At 46.2% G+C, this 21722-nt stretch overlaps 1 protein-coding gene across 2 annotated transcripts in view; it reads left to right on the forward strand.

Annotated features, from left to right (window-relative positions):
• Positions 1-21722, forward strand: part of SUSD6 (sushi domain containing 6) — a 97521-nt gene that overhangs the window by 39034 nt on the left and 36765 nt on the right. Inside the window, exon 2 of one of the 2 annotated variants that reach the window (XM_080808583.1) lies at positions 5585-5790. In XM_080808583.1, the coding sequence (XP_080664709.1) occupies positions 5670-5790 (121 nt within the window). In that variant the 5' untranslated portion in view covers positions 5585-5669. Of the gene's footprint in view, positions 1-5573; positions 5791-21722 lie in introns of those variants that run through there. The other variant, XM_080808584.1, reaches the window with a different exon arrangement.

The following is a 21722-nucleotide window of genomic DNA, read 5'->3' on the forward strand; positions in this document are numbered from 1 at the left end:
AGAGAAACCCACTTTGTACCTGGGAGCCGAGTTTGGCAGAGTCAGGACTCTTGTCTCCGCAGAGGAGAGCTCAGTAGAATGCTACATGATCCTGCTACTCCAGCAGGACCGAGGCAGCCAGGCACGTGGGCTGAGGAGATCTGGGCCCTAGCTGTCTCAGGGACAGGGTGCCCTAGGTGTTTCATAGCTGGCCCCACCTGCTGCTGCTGCTACCCTAGGCTGTGAGCCATTTTTGAAGGTGACTCCCAGGATACCTTTAATCTTTTCAGGCTCTTTGGTTAACCTGGAAGCATCTGTGGCAACAGTAAGCAAGCAAACCATTTGGACTTTGGGCTTGTGTTACAGGTTGTCCTTTACTCCAGAAGCGTGTCATGTTTGCATCATCATTTTTTATGGGCAGATAAAAAATGCCCATAGTTAGCTCTCTGCTGTCTTGGCTCCTAGGCCAAACTGTAGATAGAAGGACCCGAATTTTGCCAGTTTACAGAGCTGTCCTTTGTATTTTGTCCTTTTTGAACCTCACTACAGAGTAGGGAGATAGTCAAAGCAAGCAACAACCCCATTTTATAGATAAGGGTATAGAGGCAGAGGTGAGGTAAGTGGCTTCCCCAAAATCGGAGCCATGGAGCCTCATAGAGGATTGTTCTGAAAGGAAATGAATGTTCATGACGTTCAGCAGAGCACAGTCACCCAGCTTTTAATGTTCTGACTTCACAGAGGTGGGAGAGACCAGACGCTGACCTTGAGGGCCAGACATTCTAGCTCATGAAGTCTCTCTTTACCACATGCTATTGGGGCAGCAGCACCAGTCCCAAGGAAGAATATCAGAAGGATGAATCTAGACTTTCCATGACTCCTCCTGACCCCATATTTTAGAGGGGAAAGCAGGCAGAGTTGTATTATATGCAGAGAAGCTCGGATGTTGTGGTGAATTCTCTGGCTGAGAGAGACCTTCAAACCTTTTTTAGATATGGAAATGGAAGCCAGGGAGCCTTTGTGACCAGCCAGCTGTTTGGTGGCAGAGAGGGGACTGACTTGCAGCCCTGGACCCTTTCCTTTCATCTAACCTCAAAGTTTAAATGTTACATGCCTTGTGAGGATGGATGAGTGCCAGCTTTGAACATGAGGCTTAGTTCCAGGCTCCTCTTTAATCATAATTTTTTTCCAAAATTTTTTGTGGTAAAATACACATAAAATGAAATCAGTCGTCTTAACCAGTTTTAAGTATGCAGTTCAGTGGCATTGAGTGCATTCACACTGTTGTACAGCTATCACCTCCATGTGTCCATCTCCAGAGCTCTTCTTCTGGCAAGACTGAAACTCTGTACTCACTAAACACTAACTGTTCTTTCTTCCCCCAGCCCCTGCCAACCAGCATCTACTTTCTGTCTGGGGAAGAAAGGTACCAAAGGAATACTCAAGGGAGAGAGATTCTTCTCCTTCTCCTCCTCCTCCAAGTTTTTGTCTGTGTGTTTCTCTAGGAGTAATGAATAGTTAATTTGTTCTGAAGTGTTTTTCTTTTCACTTGATCTAAAGTCACAATTCAAGGATACGTTTTATTTTTTTAATTCTGTGTTCAAAGCAGATCCCTTCTTAAAATGAAGAGATTTGCATGGGTAACCCTTTCTCTACAGTAACTGGTCCCATTCTGAGCAATACCTGGGGTTGTAGGGCTTCCCTTTTCTCTGTATTACTTCGGAAGCACTAACTCTTGGCCTAGCCTTGCAAGTAAACACCCTACTGACTACCCTCTGTTCATCTTTTTTTCTTTGTAGAGCTCCCATTGTCATTACCCCCATCTGTTCTTCGCTTAATCAGGTCTTAGGCTTCGTGGTGGAATTGGGCCTTTGGCCCAGGTAGCTGCCTAAACAATAAGGGAGGAGTCAGTTGTTTCTTTAAAACAAAACAGGAGCTCATCTGTATGCATTTTCTTCCCAATATTATATGGGCTCCTCCCCACAGTATTCATGAGTTTGGCAAGCATTTGTTTCCTGCCTGTCAGGTGCCAGGCCCTATTGCCCTCTCTTTTCCTAAATCTACATAAACATGTAGATGTATTAACCTGTTAGAGGTATAGTCATAGCAGGGTGCCCAGGACACTTGGGATGTAAGAAGGGGGTTAGTCTTACTGGAGATGGGCATGGTGGGAAGTATCAGAACTCCTTCAGGAGATGCCCGGTGTGCTGAGCCCTGGAAGTGGCTGTATTCCTGGCAGGAGGAGCAGTCAGGTTTATTTGAATGTCAGTTTGTTGAGGGAGGAGACAGGTGGTGTACAAGAAAACCTTGCTACATTAATTTTATTTTACATTTTTATCTATGAATATCTATGAATAGGTAATACATGTACACGGTACACGGCTCAAGGAGATTAAAGGGGAATATGTACAGTGAAAAATGAGTTCTTTTCCTGTTAATCACTCACTTCTCCTCTCCGAAGGCAATCGTTAGCTACCAATTTCTTATGCATCATTCCAGAGAGAGATTTTCCAGGCATGCATGTGTGTATTTGTGTATCCCCTTTAAAAATACATGCATAGGGGCACCTGGGTGGCTCAGTGGGTTAAAGCCTCTGCCTTCGGCTCAGGTCATGATCTCAGGGTCCTGGGATCGAGCCCCGCATCGGGCTCTCTGCTCAGCAGGGAACCTGCTTCCTCCTCTCTCTCTGCCTGCCTCTCTGTCTACTTGTGATCTCTGTCTGTCAAATAAATAATAAAATATTTAAAAAAAATAAAAATAAATAAAAATAAAAAATAAAAATACATGCATACTCACAAATGGTTTTCTTCAGGTGCTAATTTTGGAAGTCATTCCATATATGAGTACAGACTGACCTGTCTAGTTCTTTTCAAACCAATGCATAGTATTCCATTACATGTGTGTATGACAACTTGTTTAACTCGTTTCACTTCAATCTTTTGCCAGTACAAAGGATGCAGTGAATATCTTACATCTACATCATTGCTCATGTGATTTTTGAGGACAGGTTCTAAAAGCAGAACTGATAAGTTAGAGAATATGTGCATTTTGGGGACAGATGTCAAACTGCCCTCAAAAGAGCTCCACATTAATTGTAAAATACTATATTTAAGATCCTTTACCACTTGGTGCCCCCCCCAAAATCCTTGCCAGAGTGATCTTCCTAAATGAATTTGGTCTTATAACTTCTCTGTTTATAATCCTGTAAGCGCTACATAGTTTTCACGGTAAAGTTTAAATTCCTTAGCCTAGCCCTTAACTGTGTCTCTGCCAAGAGTACTGTGCTCCCATTGTTCTGTTCCACTTGTATTTGGTACCTTTTTTCTTCTTCTTTTTCACTAACACTAGCAGTCAGCATCATTTCCTCCGGGTAATCTTTCCTGATTGCCTTCACTTGTGCACAGAACATCTAAGCACCACTCTGATCCGGCGCCATCCATTCACTACAGAAATATTTGTGCACGTGTTGTGATGGGGCACAACCAGGTATTATTATTCTCAGTGATCCGTGGGCTGTTGCCTTGAGGGGATGATGACTACTTGGTAGAGCTGCCTGCTGTCAATGAATCAAAAGTGGCAGCACCAAAGGGCCTGTTGCTAATTGGCCATATTCTTTAACCTCTTCTGATCTTGGTTTTGGCATCTATCAAATGAAGAGGTGAAACCTGATGACCTCTAAGGTCTTATTAAGCTCAGTCCTTATTAATAATTACAACAGCAATAGCAGGCAATGTTCACTGAGGACTTGTAAAGTGCCAGGGACTTGCCAAGTGTTTTGTCTGATAATCTTTACATCAAACCTATGAAGACATATGGTTAGTATTCCCATTTTACAGATGAGGAAGCTGAGGCTAAGAGAATCATTTGGTCATGTGGTCATAATAGAGAAAACAGATTTGAATTTTGACATTCTAACTCTATTGTTCTTAGCCACCTAAATGTATACACGTTCCACAGTACACAGTTTTGTGTACTGTTTTGGGTCACTTACTGACTCTACCCCCAGACTTCTTTAGGAACCATCCGTTTTCTACAGCTTTAAAGGCTCAAGTTGGAGCCTGGGTAAAAGCTGTGGACAGAAGACTGCCATAGTCACAGCTGTGGTAGTGAGTAAAGTTAGCTCTGTTCTTGAACCCCTGGCTCATGCTCATTGAAGACTTTCATAGCTTCTTTTCCTTCATACTGAGACAACTCATGCTGCTGTTTGGAATAACTCTCTTTAGCAGGGGATGTAGGCCTGAGTCAAGACTTCAGACACAGATGGAAGGCAGGGCTGGTTAATATCCCTGGCAGAATCTCAAGGGCATCCTTTATTAGGGTTGTAGATGGCAGGCTCTCTTATCTATTTACATGAAGCCTTATTAATGGAGAAGGAGGTATGTGTATGGAATTTAAAAAGGAATTTAAAAATTTAAATTTAAAAAAAAATTTTTTTTTTAAAGATTTTATTTATTTATTTGACAGAGAGACAGATCACAAGTAGGCAGAGAGGCAGGCAGAGAGAGGAGGAAGCAGGCTCCCCGCTGAGCAGAGAGCCCGATGCAGGGCTCGATCCCAGGACCCTGGGATCATGACCTGAGCTGAAGGCAGAGGCTTTAACCCACTGAGCCACCCAGGCGCCCAGGAATTTAAAAATTTAAAAAGGAGTGTAATCTTATTTGGAATACCTGTTATAAACAAGGATAAATGAAATCAGATGAGTTAACTAAAATATAATAGGCCTGTATCAACTCTTCAACTTCTCTGAAGGCATGTAGAAAATAATAGAAAATAATCCCTGAAAGTCTTGACCCCTGATTTTTTTTTTTTTTTTAAAGACTGGTTCCTAGTCTTAAGTCATAGTCTGAACGAGGTGGAGGGGGGCAGTTAACAATTATAGACCGTCCTCCCTCTAGAGACCGTCCTCCCTCTAGTTGTTGTCAGGTGCAATCAACAAGTGTGGCCTCTGGGGTCACAGGTGTGTTGGGTGAGCCTGGATTAATTGGTCCATTTTTGAGAGTCATCGCTGTGGAGTCAGTGTCAGATCCTCAGGGGCTTATCCAGCCTCTGACAGTTGAGCAAGCCTGGCCAGGGCTCTTGGCTTCCGCTGCTGCATTCCTTCTGTAGGCGGTGTATTTCTCCCTTTAAGACACGTGTTCTCTATTTTTTTTTTTTTTTCCTTTTGGTTGGTTGAACTCGCTCTGAGTCCAAGTGGCAAAGGCAAAGCCTGACTCAGGGGTGTAGCACTGTGTGTCAACAGCTGCCTCTCCCCTCCTCTCTGCTGGAGGCTCAGAGGTGGTGGGGCAGAGCAGGGGCAGTTTCCGAAAGCTCTGCTGTGCCCGACAGATCTCCAGATGAGCCTGTGCTTGTGTCCTTGTCCTGTTGCAAGGATCTGGCTCCTGGCTGTGGACGCTCGTGGCAGTTTGCTGCAGGCCTCGGCATTTCCCCCAGACACACGCTGAAAAGCCACTTAGGTGGCTGTCCTTTCTTGGCAGCAGGAATTCATTTACTAGAATTCTTGAACTTTGTGTGACTATAGCTTCCTTATCAAAGTGTCTACCTACAACAAACTTAAGGCTGAAGCTTTCACTTATGTCTTTGTTTTTTGTTGTTTTGTTTTTTTTTGTAGGTAAATCTACCCGTGGCTGACTTTAGAATTCTTACTTCTGGCTTTTAAATTTTTTTTTTTTTTTAATAACTTGGACGGATAAAAGATGTGCCATGGCAGGATAGCACCAAAGAGCACCGCAGCGTTGGCCGTGGCCTCCGTGGGACATGGAGTGTTCCTTCCGCTGGTGATCCTTAGTACCCTCCTCGGAGACGGCCTTGCCTCAGGTGGGTTCGGGCCTGCCTCTCTGGGGGGGAGGGAAAAGGCTCACACCATTGTTTCTCCCAAAGCTGGGATAGGGGACTCTCCACCTAGAAGCCAGTTGCAGGGAGCCTTTTGTGCTGTGGTAAAGCAGGGGGCCAGTCAAGGGGGTGTGGCAGTAAGGGGCCTCCTGAGCCAGCTGAAGGGAGGGGTGTGTAGGAATGTCCTGGGGATGACGTTATGAGCTCTCTCCCTACAGCTGGAGTCACCAGGGAGGATGGAGCTGTAGCGTTCAGAGCATGCTAGGCAGCAGGTTTGGGAATCAGACTGCTGGTGTTCTGAGTCCAGTGCTGCTGTTGCTGGCTCCGGGATCTGAGCAAATCTCACTTCTTTAAGCCTCAGTTTCCTCAGCGATAGAATGGGGTGATACTAGTCCCTACCTGGGGACTAGTCTAACACAATTGGTGCTTCATGATTGTTAGTTCGTTCTCGTTTGTTTCTTGTCTTTTTATGTTTTCTCTCAGAAAAAGTAGAGTTGAGGTCTTGTAATGTAGTGAAACCAGGACCTGGTCACTGACACTCTAAATTTCGTGATCTCGGACAAGCCACTTAGCCATTCCGTGGCTCAGTTTCTCCATTTATCAAACAAAGGGGTTGACCCAGATACCTTTAAGGTCATATCCAGTTCCCTCCTTCTGTATTTTCGTGATTCTGAGGACTTTCTGATTGAAGCCGGTGAGGTGCAGGAGTCCTAGCAACACCTGGAAATGCAACCGTGAGCCTTTTTGAGTTTGTATGATCCTTATTGTCTTCCACAGTGCTCTGAAGACCTTTCCAGGTTCTGTTTATGTGGTCCTCTACACCTGGCGTTCTTCTAGGAAAGGGTAACGCTAGAGAACCTCCATAGAGCCTCTGTATTTGCAAGCACCAGTAGGGGTGTCAACTGATGATGAGTTTTTTTTTTTTAAAGATTTTATTATTTATTTATTTGACAGATCACAAGTAGGCAGAGAGGCAGGCAGAGAGAGAGGAAGGGAAACCGCTGAGCAGAGAGCCCAATTTGGGGCTTGATCCCAGGAACCTAGGCTCATGACCTGAGCCGAAGGCAGAGGCCTAACCCACTGAGCCACCCAGGTGCCCCTGATGGTGATTTTTTTAAAAGATTCTATGTATTTATTTACTAGAGAGAGCATGCATGAACACAAGTTGGGGAGGAACAGAGGAACAGTGACAAACATACTGTGCAGAGTGGGGAGCCTAATGTGGGACCTGATCCCACAACTCTGAGATTACGACCCAAGCTGAAATCAAGAGTTGGACGCCCGACCGACTGAGCCGCATGCACCCCTCAACTAATTATGATAGTAATGTGGCCCCTACCAGACTTCATTAGATATATACAGATGGTAGTTTTCTTTGAACAGCATTCCCTAGAGAGGGATCTTAGCTAGATTCTGGAAGGGGACTTTGGAAGGATAGGGGCAGTGTGGTATAGTGCAGTGTATAGAGTCCCCATAGCTCAGTGCTCTCTCTCATTCTCTGTCATCTCCCACCACTCAGTTACCCAACACGTACAGATAATGGTGCAGTCTCTTCTACGATTTTTCTTCTGAGCTGCTGGGAGAAATAGTGACGCGTCTGTTGTTGCACTGTAGCCTTCTCCACCACCCACGTACCAATCTCCTTGTCCACTGCCTCCTCTTCACCCTGCCCTGACACTTAATTTAAACCTTTGCCATAAGCCTAAGACCTCTTTGGTTGTGAGGAGCTCCTAGCACAGTCAAGGAGGCCACTAATGATTGGGACCCCACAGTGTGGGCATTGTGGCTATATGAAGTTCCAGAGGAAAAGGTGGCCAGGATCCACCAACATATAGCCAGGTGAAGCAGGGCTTATGTTCCCAGGGCTTGCAGCCCAAGCTAGAGACGCTCTCTAGAAGTGGTAGTCACAGAGCCACAGGATGTGAAGACCCTGTCTTGTTCACCACTGTATGTCTAGAGTAGAAGTTGGCAAGCTATGGTCCCTGGACCAAGTCCTCTATGCTGCTTTTGTATGGCCTGTGAGCCAAGAATGGTTTTATATTTTTAAATGATCAAGAAAAAATCAAAATAATATTTCATGTATATATAAAAATTGTAAGATCACATTTCAATGTCCATAAATAAAGTTTTATTGGAACATAGCAATATTCATTCATAATATATTTTGTCTGTGGCTGTGTTTGTATTATAGTGGCAGTGTTGGGTAGTTGCGACATAAACTGTGTCACCCCCAAAACCTAAAGTATTTAGACTTTAAAACATTTGGCCCTTTATTGAAGAGATTTGCCGCCCTGCCCCTAGCCCAGAACAAATGGTTCTCAATAAGTATGTGCATAAGTGGAATGACTGTCGGAGCTAGGATTTTAGAGGTCATATACTCACCTAGGGTCCTACAGCCAGGATCAGAACCTGGCTTAGCGCCTGGTATGCTACCAAGACCGTCTTCCCAGGCTGCACTAGGGGAGCTGTCCCTTTGTGTGACCTGGCAATAGTAGGGTGGAACGTCTGCCTTTGGTTTCTGAAGTCTTTAGCCTCTTTAGCTTCATTAAGCCATTCCACCTACTGCCACCCTCCTTTTTATGGGCTCCACCCCTGCCTCCTCCCATTTCCCACCCCATTTTCCAACTACCCACACCTTCCCAACTTTCCATCCAAGGTCTGAATTCAATTATCAGGGACTGATGGTTTCAGACTGGCTGGATAAAGGGATTATTATTCTCCAATGTGGAAAAACGTATGTCTGTAGTGTGGGCTCAGAGCAGGATGGAAAAGTTGGCTCTGTAGTTTTTTTCCCTCCCCCATCTGCACAGAATCCTCCCTCCCCTGCCACCCCACCCCCAGGTCTTTTCTACTCCCCATAAAATGTGTACTAGCACAGAGCAGGATGCAGGCAGGGGAAGGGGTGGCCCCATTACTTAGATCCAGTGCACCACGGCGCTGCCAGTGTGTTTCCCTCTCTGCAGTGGCTTCTCAGGGAGGAAGGCACCCACTCCTTGGCCTGAAACCCGAGCACACCTGTATGGCTGTGCCTGCCATAAGCAGCTTGCCAGACAGGCTTGCCAAGAAACCAAGACTTTCAGATACTCTGAGGTCGAGGAAAGGCAGTTCAGTTCAGGAAAGGTCCCCCTTTCCTCTTGGTATGTTATCTACCAGCTCCTATAGCTGCACCTGAACACCTACTCTGGAAGCATTTTAAAAGGATGTGCTTGTAAATTACACAGCCTTTGTTACCCAGTGGGCTCTAGTAGACCTTGAATGTGCTTGTGTGCACATGTGCACTTGTGACTGGGAGAGTCCCACTGGACATAGGGAAGTGGGCATCCTGTAGGGGGGGCAGTTCATCAGTGTAGTCTCTGGTTATAAAATACCCCAGTCACCCTTAGTCTTGGTCATAATTGCTCAGGTGTAGAAAAGAATCATGTAGGAGCAGGCACTAGAGAATTCTGGTGCAGAGTTATGCCATGATCAAGGTTCAGTTTTCCATCTTGGTTTCCAGAGGCAGTAGGTCCAGCTTCCCCTTTGGTCATTCCTTAAACAGAGATGGAGAAAATTATTAGAAGTCTCCTTTTGGGGAGTGGCAAAAGGAAGCATATTTTATCTTCACACCTGGTTCACACTGTGTAGGCAGACCAGAATTTAAAAAAAAAAATATATATATATATATATATATATATATATATATGTATATATATATATGCAGAGTACCCAGCTTGCCTCTCTTCTTGGGCTAGAGAGGAATTAGGGTCCCAACTGTGTAGCAGCCTTTCTCAGATCTCACAACTCCTTCCCTTTACCTGTGATTCTTAAAGTTGTTTTTTTTTTTTTAATTTATTTATTTGACAGACAGATCACAAGTAGATAAAGAGGCGGGCAGAGGGAGAGGGAGAAGCAGGCTCCCCGCCAAGCAGAGAGCCCGATGCGGGGCTCGATTCCAGGACCCCAAGATCATGACCTGAGCCGAAGTCAGAGGCTTTAACCCACTGAGCCACCCAGGCGCCCCTACCTGTGATTTTTAAAAAAATATTTTATATATTTATTTGAGAAAGAGCATGAGCAGGGAGAGGGCCAGAGGGAGAGGGAGAAACAGACTCTTTGCTGAGCAGGGAGCCCAATGTGGGACTCCATCCCAGACTCTGGGACCACGACCTGAGCCGAAGGCAGATGCCTAACTGAGCCCCCCAGGTGCCTTTACCTATGATCTCAAGAAACTTTATCTAAAAAAAAAAAAAAGAAAGAAAAGAAAGATGTTTTATGGCCTTAGGCAAATCATTTGACCTCTTTGTGTCTCCTTCAAAACAGAAACAAAATCCTTAAGGATGTGAGGTTGGTGTTGTGTAGCCTAATAAAAATGATTGGAGGATACTTGGCATATAAAATGTGTGGTGTAATTCCCAAATAATGACAACAACAGAGTTGGTATGTGACCCACTGTTGAGTCATGCTGGGCAGGAGATTTTTATGCAGATGACATCCTTTGCTATCTTTAAAAAAACAAAACTAAAGATGCAAAGTCATTTTTTGTGTTCAGGATAAGGAAGTGGGACCAGGTGTCTGACTTGACCAGTTGAGGAAGGATTGATCTTTTTGAAACCCCTTTGCCTTCCAGAAAGGTCTAGTGTGATGGTCTCAACCCGGCTGCTCGCTGACTCATGTGAAAAGCTTTTGATTTTCATTCTCTCCCTTTCCTGAGGGGATTTACTGGAATAAAACTCTGTATTTTACTTGTTTCTGACTTTTAATTTTTTTAAGATTTTATTTTGAGAGAGAGAGAGAGAGAGAGAGAAGAGCGAGGAGAGGAGGAGCAGAGGGAGAGGGAGAAGCAGAATTCCCAGTGTGGGGAGAAGCAGGGAGCCCAATGTGGGGCTTGATCCCAGCTCTCTGGGATTATGACCCAAGCCAAAGGCAGACAATTAACCGACTGAGCCACCCAGGTGCCCTTGTTTCTGATTTTTCCCCCCTTAAAAAGTGTTTCCATGACACTCTAGGCCATGTTAAACATCACACAAGCACCTAAAACAATTTTTAAATGGCAGGGAAAACAGCCATCTACGTTTCTGTGCAGTAGAGTGAGAAAGCCGAGCAGTTAGTGTTCACTGATGATGGAAAATGTTGAGAACAAAGCTCTCAGGGGTAGGATGTGGCTTTGGCCCTTGACTTTGATGTAGCTGAGAGAGGTTGACAGGTGGCCCTGGCTCACCATCGCCATCTCTGAAGGGATCTGGAGTCAGAGATAATGTGGGGGGAGAGGACAGGCTGGAAGCTGATGCATACAGAGCATCATTTATGTGTCGGGCTCTCTGTGTATTATCCCATTTGAAGCTTTCAGAAAGGCTGTGTGCTGGGTGGTCATGTAACCATTTTATAGATGAGAAACTGAGGCAGAGAGAGGTTACATAACCCGCTCAAAGACAGGCAACCATCAGGGGAGAAGGTGACTAGGATTTGTGCCCAGTCTGTCTTAACTCTGCTGCCCAGGGTCTGCTGAGAACCACACTGCCTATGCTGAGTGGCAGGCTTCTCTGAGACCCATTTCTTGTGTCACCCTATTGGAGCACTCAGGACAACCTTCAGAGGATTCTTTTGACAGAAAGAAAGACGCCATCTGTGTTTTCTCCCCTGGATAAAGGATGAAGGAGTCATCACTGGGTTACCATGTTTGCCTCTGTGGTGATTTCTGTTCTCATCTACAATGGCCCTTAGTTGTTTGGTTCCCAGTTTAGGCACAAAGTTTGCCAAGGCAGTTCTATTCTTGGAAAAGAACAATAGGGACCACAGCAAATTGTTTGCTAAATGAGGATGTAGTTCCCAAAACATCCGCACAGCATCTTCCTGTCAGTTGTAAACACTGCCAATGAAGTGATGTAATCTCTCCATGGTGTAATTACCTGTGACTATAAAAAGACTTGAGGATTGTGGGAGGAGGCTGGGTGGGTCATTATGGGGCTTGCTGAAGGGTGGCATCAGGAAAAGACATTGAGAAATTACCTTCCTCAGGCTGATTGTTGTGCCATGTTGAGAACACTGCAGACACATGGCATCAGCCTTGCACTGTAAGTTTTGAGGAACAGAAACCAGGAGTCCAGTGAACTGAACATCTGAGTGGGTCTCACTTTGGTTAAAGCCCTCAGTCAACACAGATTCCACTTTCTTTTTTTTTTTTTTAAAGATTTTATTTATTTATTTGACAGACAGAGATCACAAGTAGTCAGAGAGGAAGGCAAAGAGAAAGGAGGAAGCAGGCTCCCTGCCAAGCAGAGAGCCCGATGCGGGGCTCGATCCCAGGACCCCGAGATCATGACCCGAGCCGAAGGCAGAGGCTTTAACCCACTGAGCCACCCAGGCGCCCCCAGATTCCACTTTCTAAGCAAAGGTGCCCTACTACCCAGGCCTAATTTGTGAGCGAGGATGTTATCCTTAGCTGCCCAACTCCTTCTGCAAAAGGGGCCACAGGATGCTTTAAAAACAAAACCGAAAAACCTAGGGCCTGCTTTCAGAGTTCTTAATTATTCTAGTAGGTTTGCAGGTTGATTCTTTTCCTTACCTCTTAGCCTCTGGGAAATTCCTTTCCTCTGCCTCACTCAGGAGGGTGAGCCTGCGGAGGGTCTGAGCAGCCCTCCACTTCCATTCTGGGTGGCTGGCTGCCTGGAGTGTGGCCAGGTCAGGAGTGACCTTGGTCTGACTTGTGTTAGCTTTGAGGCCCAGAGGGACAGCAGTATTTATTTATTTATTTATTTATTTAATTTTTAAAAGATTTATTTATTTATTTGACAGAGATCACAAGTAGGCAGAGAGGCAGGCAGAGAGAGGAGGAAGCAGGCTCCCCGCTGAGCAGAGAGCCCGATGCAGGGCTCGATCCCAGGACGCTGGGAACATGACCCGAGCTGAAGGCAGTGGCTTTAACCCACTGAGCCACACAGGCGCCCCAGGATAGCAGTATTTAGAGACAACCTTTCTATGCTGCTGCATGAAAAAGGGTTGCTGGCTGCTGATCTCTCCTAGCCCTGTTTACCTGCCTCACCTGAAGGCAGCCTAAAGCATGAACTCTGAATGTACTGGAAAATAGGGTGAGATTATAACTATTTTTTTAAAGATTTTATTTATTTATTTGACAGAGATCACAAGTAGGCAGAGAGGCAGGCACAGAGAGAGGAGGAAGCAGGCTCCCCGCTGAGCAGAGCGCCCGATGTGGGGCTCGATCCCAGGACCCTGGGACTATGACCTGAGCCGAAGGCAGAGGCTTTAACCCACTGAGCCACCCAGGCACCCCAATTATAACTGTTTCTTTAAAAAGTTAATTTGTTTATTTAAATAATCTCTATGCCCAACATGGGGCCCAGAGGTCAAGAGTTGTATGCTCTTCCAGGTGCCTGGGTGGCTCAGTCAGTTAAGTGTCTGCCTTCAGCTCAGGTCATGATCCCAGGGTCCTTGCTCAGTGGGAAGTCTGCTCCTTTTCCCTCGCTATTGCCACCGTTTGTGCTCTCTGACTCTCTCTTTCTCTCTCTCTCTGTCAAATAAATAAAATCTTAAAAAAAAAAAAGTCGTATGCTCTTCCAACCAAGTCAGCCAGGTGCCCCTAGATTATAACTATTAAAAAAACATTGTCCCCTAGCATTTTTTCACAGAGCTGTCTCTTGTTAGGTGGGATAGGATTCAACGCATAAACACCTTAGAATAGTAAATACCACCCGCAGCTCTCATGGGGCCATTGAGGCCACTAGTACAGCTCAGTGTGACATCCGGCTGTCATTATTCTTCAGGCATGCCCTTTGCGTGTTGTTTTTAATTCCAGCGTAATTAACATATGGGGTTATATTAGTTTCAGGTGAACAGTATAGTGATTCAGTAATTCTGTATATTAGTCAGTGATCATTACAGTTAAGTGTACTCTTAATCCCTTTCACCTAATTCACCCATCCCTCCACCCAGCTCCCCTCAGTGCGTTCTCTGTGGCTGAGAGTCTGGGTTTTTTGTCTCTTTTTTTCTTTGTTCATTAGTTTTGTTTCTTAAGTTCCACCGATGAGTGTAAACACATTGAATTTGGCTTTCTCTGACCCCAGCCTTATTTCACTTATGTCACGTGCTTCACTTAGCATTATATCCTCTAGATCAATCCATGTTGTTGCGGATGGCAAGATTCTTTCTTTTTTATGGACTCCTTGTTTTTGGAGAGGCAGTGTATTCTGATTAAAAGCATGGACCTTGAAGTCCACTTGCCTCAGTTTGAATGTGGCCCCTACTTGTAGCTATCTGTGTTACCTTGGATAACGTTCCTGACCACACTATCTTTGTTTTGCTAGAATGGGAATGATAATAATGTCTACTTCATAAGATGATTGTGAGAATTAAATAAGATTGTATATGTAAAGCACTTAGGACATGGCCTGGCATACAAAGAAATAATTCCCAGGTTGAAAGATCAGATTGTAGCATCATTTGTTACAGCCTACACCTCTGATGCCACATCTGCTTAGTTCACACAGACTCAGGGTGGGAAGGTGTTTCTTGCTTCTTCCCATGTCTCGGATTCTGTTTGATTCCATCCAGTACGTACTGTGTAGAGTTGGATACATACTGCATGACTTATCCATAATTCGTAAGTCCTTAACTCAAATACTGCGTGTTGGCATCCTACACATGAAGACAGGGAGGAAAGGGCAGCAGTGCCCCTGTGCGATGTTGTTGCTGGGGTGGGGGAGAGGGGGTCAGCTAGGTAATCTCACAGTAAGCCATTCCCTTCATAGAGGCTGTCTTGTTGGCATTTCAGAGTCAGGGTTCCTCAAAGCTGCTATTTGTCAGGAACTTTTGGAGTCATTTTGCAAATGCCAAGGGTCTGCTCTTCTATTTTATTTTATTTTTTTAAAGATTTTATTTATTTATTTGTCAGAGAGAGGGGGAAAGCACAAGCGGGGGAGCAGCAGGCAGAGGGAGAAGCAGTCTCCCCACAAGGAGCAGGGAGCCCAGTGTGGGACTCTGTCCCAGAACCCTGGGATCATGACCCAAGCTGAAGGCAGACACGTAACCGACTGAGCCAGCCAGGTGTCCCAGATCTGCTCTTTTAAAGACATTTTTCATTTCATCTGCACAATGATGTGGTTGACCAAAGGATTAGATTTTAAAAGCTTTGTAAACACATCTGGGAAAATACAGTGTCAGAAGTAAAAAAATAAGAACTCTCTTGTCTTCTCTCCATTTGGTAGTCCCTTTGCCTTCTCCTACTTTTCTTAGCTCTATATGATAGCATTTCTTCTTTTTTTTTTTTAAAGATTTTTTTTTTTTTTTTTTATTTGACAGAGATCACGAGTAGGCAGAGTGGCAGGCACAGAGAGAGGAGGAAGCAGGCTCCCCGCTGAGCAGGGAGCCTGGTGTAGGGCTCAATCCCAGGACCCTGGGATCATGACCTGAGCTGAAGGCAGAGGCTTTAACCCACTGAGCCACCCAGGCACCACAGCATTTCTTCTTTTAAGAGCCTTTTTTCTGCCTAAATTCATTTGCTTCCCCTGAGATGGAGACTTTCCACATGTTTATCTTCTGGGACTTGTTAACTCTGCCAGTAGGCAAATCTCTTACAGTACAATTGTTTAATCATTCAGAATTCTGGGAAGTAGTAGAGGGAAGATAAACAGGTTCTCTTCAAGGTTTCTTTGCAAAGCTTTTTTTTTTTTTCTTCCTTTTTTAAGTTCACAAAAGTATTTTAGGCATTTCAACCCAAGAGGGGAAATGTGTTTCAGGAAGTTATGGCCAAGTACAAACAGGGTTATAAAATAATTCTGCTGTAGCCTTTGTTATTCTGAGTAACCAGCAACACTTCATGAAATATGAAAGGACCTGACAGTTCTTCACATGTAGTAGACACATATCTCCTTGGGAGAGGGCAGGACCTATGTGTCTGTTGTCACAGGCTCAACTTCTGACAGTTGGGCCTTGTTGACTCTGGCTGTGGTGGAAGGCACAGGAGAATGTTGTTGGGTTCATCAGCCACCAGATGAGGGCTGAGTGGACCTGAGGAGCAGCCCAGCAATGTTTGCTTAGCACTGGTCATGGCACAGTGAGTTGTGTCAGCAAACAGGAGAGAGGCCTTGGTTATTTCTGCTTCCCAGTTGATCTTACTGCTTTGGAGACCAGATTGTAAAGGACCCAGTGGTGTCTTAAGCCAGTGCAGCCCCACTAAACGTCCTGACGACCATGCATAGTTGCTCAGAATTACTGATTAATGACCTCTGAAGTTAGCTGGTGACATCACTACGCCGTGTGGCTCTCTGCTTCATACCCTTTCCTCCGTAGTAGACTCCTTCAGTCTCTGATCTTTGAGGTCCTATACATGTCTCTCCATCTCAGTTCTTGGCATATGTTTGCATATAAGTTTCTTGAAGGCAAGAACAAATTTGCTCCTTTGCTATAACCAGGCCAGTGATCATTCCATGTGGACCCAACAAGCATATCCTGGGAAGGGTACCCAACGGGGTGAGGAGTCCCTTCCAGCAGGATTGTACAGAATCACAGCTTGTCCTGCAGGTAAGGACAAGGTAGTTAAGTACATGGCACCTTGTGGACCTCTGCACTGATTTATGGTTCCCCATAAGATTCCATCCCCAGCTTTCTGGGGAGAACTGAAGAACCATGTGAAAGTATCTTCATATCTTAGGGGATGCGGGTGGTGAAGCTCTTCTGAGGAGAAAGAAGTGGGACTGGGAAGGCTGCCTAGAAGAGTTCATTTCAGTATGCGAACTTCAGCCAGGGTAAGGAACTTCGAACCGGGTGTGGGTGTGGATCCCCTTAGATGGTGGGAGGGAGGGAAGATCACGAGGAGGAATGCATGTTGGCTCTAAAACATAACCTGACACTGGGGAGGAGCTGGGGAGGGACAGCTTGAATGGGTTTGGCTCCGCTTTTCCCACCCATAATTCCCTCTACTCATCTCTCAAGTCAAGGCTAAGGGGACTCCTTTTTCCCCTTTTCCTGAACATTAGCACCTTCAAAGCCTATTCTCACTATTCTTCCAGTGGCTAGATTCCTGTGGCTGGAATTGTGCCTCTTCCCCTTCCTCCTAAACCTGACTCTTCATCCTTCAAAATCCAATTCAAAGTCACATCCTCTATGAGACACCACTCATCCCCTTACTACTAGAATTAATAGGGTCTGGGGGAAGGAGAGTAGGCTTTGTGTGTATTTCTTGCATGGAATTAGTAGGAGCTCCTAGTCCTTTCTCTTGAGGTTGTCAGAGGTTTTCCAAAGAACAAGTTTCCAGTTCTGGGAACCTTGACTATTTTTGATGGAAAGGAATCAGACAGCTTGTTAAGACTTCTGGGAATTGAAGGGGGTACATGGGTGGTCAGTCGGTAAAGTATCTGCCTTTGGCTCAGGTCATGATCCCAGGGTTCTGGGATTGAATCCTGCATCGGACTCCTTGCTCAGTGGGGAGTCTGGTTCTGCCTCTACCTTCCCCCACCTCCCCAGCCCCACCACTGCTCATGCTTTCTCTCTGGCGCTCTCTCTCTCTCTCTTCCTCAAATAAATAAATAAAATCTTAAAAAAAAAAAAAAAAGCCTTCTCTGAATTGCAGCTTTGGGAAGCCTGAACCCCTTGTTCTGCAGACCATGATACACACACCCTATAGACTTGCTCCAAGACCTAATGACTCTGGGTTGCCAGGGTTGCTGTGGTACCTACTGGGTTTGGTATTTTCCTAAGCAGCCTCATTTAGCAAGTGTGTGTTGACATAAGGTGGGCAGGGAGGACAGCAGGAAGTATATAATGCCATGGAGGGCTTTCTGGGGCCAGGCACTGGACTGGATTGTGGTGGAAGGTCTCACCTGTAGTTGGGTCCTTGTGGTATGTCCGTGAGAGGAGGGCAGCTGCAGCCAGGGCCAGTTGCTGTACCTCAGCAGGAGCACAGAGTTGACGGACGGCTCCTCTGATCCTCTGATGTACTTGGTCACTTGCTGACACCCCTGTTGCATGCCAGGACTGCACCTGCTGTGGTTCTGTGTGACGCATGCTGTGGTCAGGGCAGGCCCTGGACTAGAGGATTGCATGTAAGAGGGGTTCCTGACTCGGATATGGAGGGCCCTGGTAGCTTTTTTTGAGGGAGAGAAGTCTATACCCAGAGCTGGGGAGGCAAATGAGGAGCCAGCGAGTAGGGGAGACAAGATTTCATAGTAGGATTAAGAATGCAGTCTTTATATGATCTCTCTGATATGAGGAATTTGAGAGGCAGGGCGGGGGTCTTGGGGGCTAGGGAAGGAAAAAATGAAACAAGATGGGATCAGGAGGGAGACAAACCCTAAGAGACTCTTAATCTCACAGAACAAACTGAGAGTGGCTGGGGGGTGAGGGGGTATGGAGAGGGTGGTTGGGTGATGGACATTGGGGAGGGTGTGTGATATGGTGAGTGCTGTGAAATGTGTAAGACTGAGGATTCACAGACCTGTACTCCTGGAGCAAATAATACATTATATGTTAATAAAAATAAAATAAAAAAAAAGAATGCAGTCTTTGGGGCCAGACAGGTTGGTTTGAATCCTAATTCTGCCACTAACACATAATATCACTTTGAGCAAGTTTCTCAAAGTTGATGTCCTTCAGTTTTCCTGTGTGCGACATTGGGATGGTAACACACTGGCCATGTAAGGTCGCGGTGTTCTCTCATCGTTGTTGTTCTGTGGCACCTCACCAGTGGCAGGGACAGGCAGCATGGTGGGGGCAAGTGTAGGGAGGACAGGGAGAGAGTCGAATGTAGTGTCTGCTCTGCTTCCTTGACCCTTCCTTTCGAACTTGCTGTGCCACTTCTGTTGAAACCTTGGAAGTCCAATACACGCTGTCCCCTAAACTGGTGTGCCTCTCGCCGTGCTGGGTGAAGGGGTGGTCTCTGTCTTGGTGGAGCAGGATCAGAAGCTGAGGTTTCAGAACAAAAATAAAGTTAAGCCTTAGTCTGAGAATTCAGAGATGGGGCTGAACATCACCAGCAGCGCAGGGTGGGGGAAGCATCTGGGAGGTGAGAAGCTGCTGGTGCAGCTAGTGCCTTTCCTGCTGAGTTGTTCCAGTTGAGGAGGAGGAGGAGAGGGAGTAGGAGAAAGAGAAACAAGGTCTGGGCTGGAGTGTCTTAAGGATCAAAGGGTTTAAGAGAAAACAAACACCAGCTAATAGATTCAGGGTTGGATGAGTCTAAATAGGGAAATAAAGAGGACTGGAGGAGGGTGTTGGTTTTGGTACAAGTTGTAGGAAAAGTTGGGGCTGAGAAGAATTGGTAGTTGTACTCCTATTTGCCTGTGGGAACTGAAAGTGACCATCTAAGTGAGACCCCTTCCAGTCTGCTGGAGGGGACAGGGTCACTCAGGAAAGGCCGCTCATGCTATGCCTCAGCCCAACCAGCCCGTGGGAGGTGTTTCTGACAATGACTCCTTCTTTCAGCCAGTCTGACTCATAGCACAGTGTCCCATGGGGGTCTAGCTCAAGTCCGGAATCCCACAGGAGGCTGAAGGGTGGAGGAGGCTCCTAATTGATTTGGAAGGGAGAGGAGTGGAGGAGCAGCCGGCATCTGGGGTGTGCGGATATATTCTAGGAGTCTTCAGCTTGGATCGGCACTGGGGTAATCGGAGACGCTGGGGTGAGGACTGTCTGTGATTTGGTGTGCTTGGGGCATAGAGAACTTTTGTGACTGCCAGCCCAGATATGTCTCGGGTTTCTTTAGAGTGGCTCTCGGCAGAGGAACTCATTGTCCACGCTCTTGTTCTCTCTACCTTGTGGTTAGGCAGGGCAGAGGTTTTGAGGTCCCTCTCCCTGGTATTCAGAAATTCTGTTAGCAGTAATGGCAGACCTGGCCTTGCAGGAATAATTAAGACTGTGGATAATAGGATTAGATGAGGTCATATATGTAGAAGTGCTGGGTGAACAATAAAAGTCTATTCTAATGGAAGGGATTATTATAATATTCCTTTTTTTAGTTGGCGTCTCTTTTCCGAATTGCTCAAAGCACTTGGTTAACAGTAACTGGTTAATCCTTCATTTATCCCTGGGTGGGAGGCTGGCATTTAGTGGCCCCTTTTTATACAAGATCAAACTAAATTTGCCAACAGAGCCCCAAATCTTGAGTTTGAAGCCTAAATCTGTGGAGTCAAAATCTAAAGCTTGGATCTCTGAATGTGGTGATGCCTCATTTCTGGGAATAAAGAAGGTGGAAGGAGAACAGGGGGCATCATTTAAAAAATATTTGTTTTTCTTCACCATCAGGTTAGACAGGGTTGTCATAGTCAGGACTTTGGGAGACGTGGAAGTCCCAACATCCATTTTTCTCTAAGAAGCCACAGAGTCCCTCTTGAGAATAAGGCCCCGGGATAAGCTAGAGAAGCAGAAGGCTAATCAATGTGGGTTTGGGACAAGGACAGAGAGCGGGAGCTGGCAGGGTTGTTAATGCTGTTCTCTTAAGGCTGTGGTTGGCAGTGTCTGCAGTGCCAGTCATGCACCCCAGTCCCACCTTCCTGACACACACCCCTGGAGCCTCACGTGCTGCTCCATTATGTCCCAGGAAGTGTCAAGGGACCCATAGTAAGTGCTTGTTTTCAGTCTCAGGGTGAAACCCCATGGAGGAGGTTCAGAAACCTCCTTGAGTTTCTGGCCCAGGCCAGTTTTACTGCAGAACAAGTACCTGCAGTTTGCATTTGGTGGGATGGCATCTGGGCAGATCAACCTCAGGTCAGTGCCACAGTCAGGGAGAGGTCTAGGCCCACTGAGCCACCTTTCTCCCTTCTGAAAGGTCTCACTAGTCGGGAGTTGGTGAAGAGAGGTCCTACTTTACAGTTCGCATTGCAGGGTCACCTTTCTCCCCATGCCCATGCTTTCCTGCCTCTGGTTAAGGCTTAAAGGACAGTTTATGTATTTTCTTGCATAAGGTTTTGGACCCTGGAAGCAAGAGAAGAATATGCTGAGTTGGGAAGTTTCTCCTTCTAGTGGCAACTACATGGACTCCTAGGCTTGAGATTCTAGAGGTCATTCAGGTGTGTCATTTAAGAGTCACATATTGGGAGAGAAGCAACAGGTTGAACTTTACAGGTTATATGCTCCATTGGGTCTCAAATTTGAGCATGCATTAGAATCCCCTGGAGGGCCCAGATCGTTGGGCTTGCCTCCAGAGTTTCTGACTCAGCAGGCCCAAGATTTGCATTTCTGCTAAATTCTTGCATGCTGCTGCTGGTGATCTGGGGATCACATTTTGGAAACCACCAGTTTACACTTGGGGTGAATAAGCCCATCTGATCTTTTCAGAGCAATTTTTGGTAAGGTGGGGACAGAGGGATAGAGAGGTCTTGAACCCATTGTGGGGAGAAGTGGTTCAGAAATAGGATGTTGCAGGCAGGCCCATGTAATTTGGAAACTAGGAAAAAGTTAAGTGAGTAAGGGAAGAAGCTCACAGGTCTGTCTCTGACCTTCTGTGGGCTGGTTCTGGTCCTTGCCCACCGTCCTGCAGAGAGAGCGCAGGAGGGGGTGTGGGGTGGACCTTGCGAGCCTCTGGCTAGGTCATCCTGGGCATCCTCTCCTCACCCACTTCTTACTCTGCCCTCTTAGGCAGTAGTCAGCCCTGGAAGTCTGCATTTTAGGAAGTCTTTCCACAGCTCAAGGTCTGGGGTGTGAAGAGTATGAAGAGCAGAGCCCCGAGCCAGGGATCCCGGGCACTGGCACTGGCACCAGCACCAGCACCAGCACTGCTTCTGAAGAGCAGTGACCGAAGGCCCCTTATTTGCTCAGCGGTGGGGGGAGAGGTGGACTAGCTTTCCAGGGCCCTTTGAGCTCTAACACCCGGGATTCGCTAATGCTTCTTTTGATAGCTTCCCCCACCATGCTCAGGAACTTCTGCGTACTTGTTACCTGCTTTTAATGTTCTACGTATGGGAAAACTTCTGTTGATAGGCAGTACTGATCAGAAT

This window comes from Martes martes, assembly GCF_963455335.1.
Source record: "Martes martes genome assembly, chromosome: 7".
In the NCBI taxonomy this organism is placed as follows: Eukaryota; Metazoa; Chordata; class Mammalia; order Carnivora; family Mustelidae; genus Martes; species Martes martes.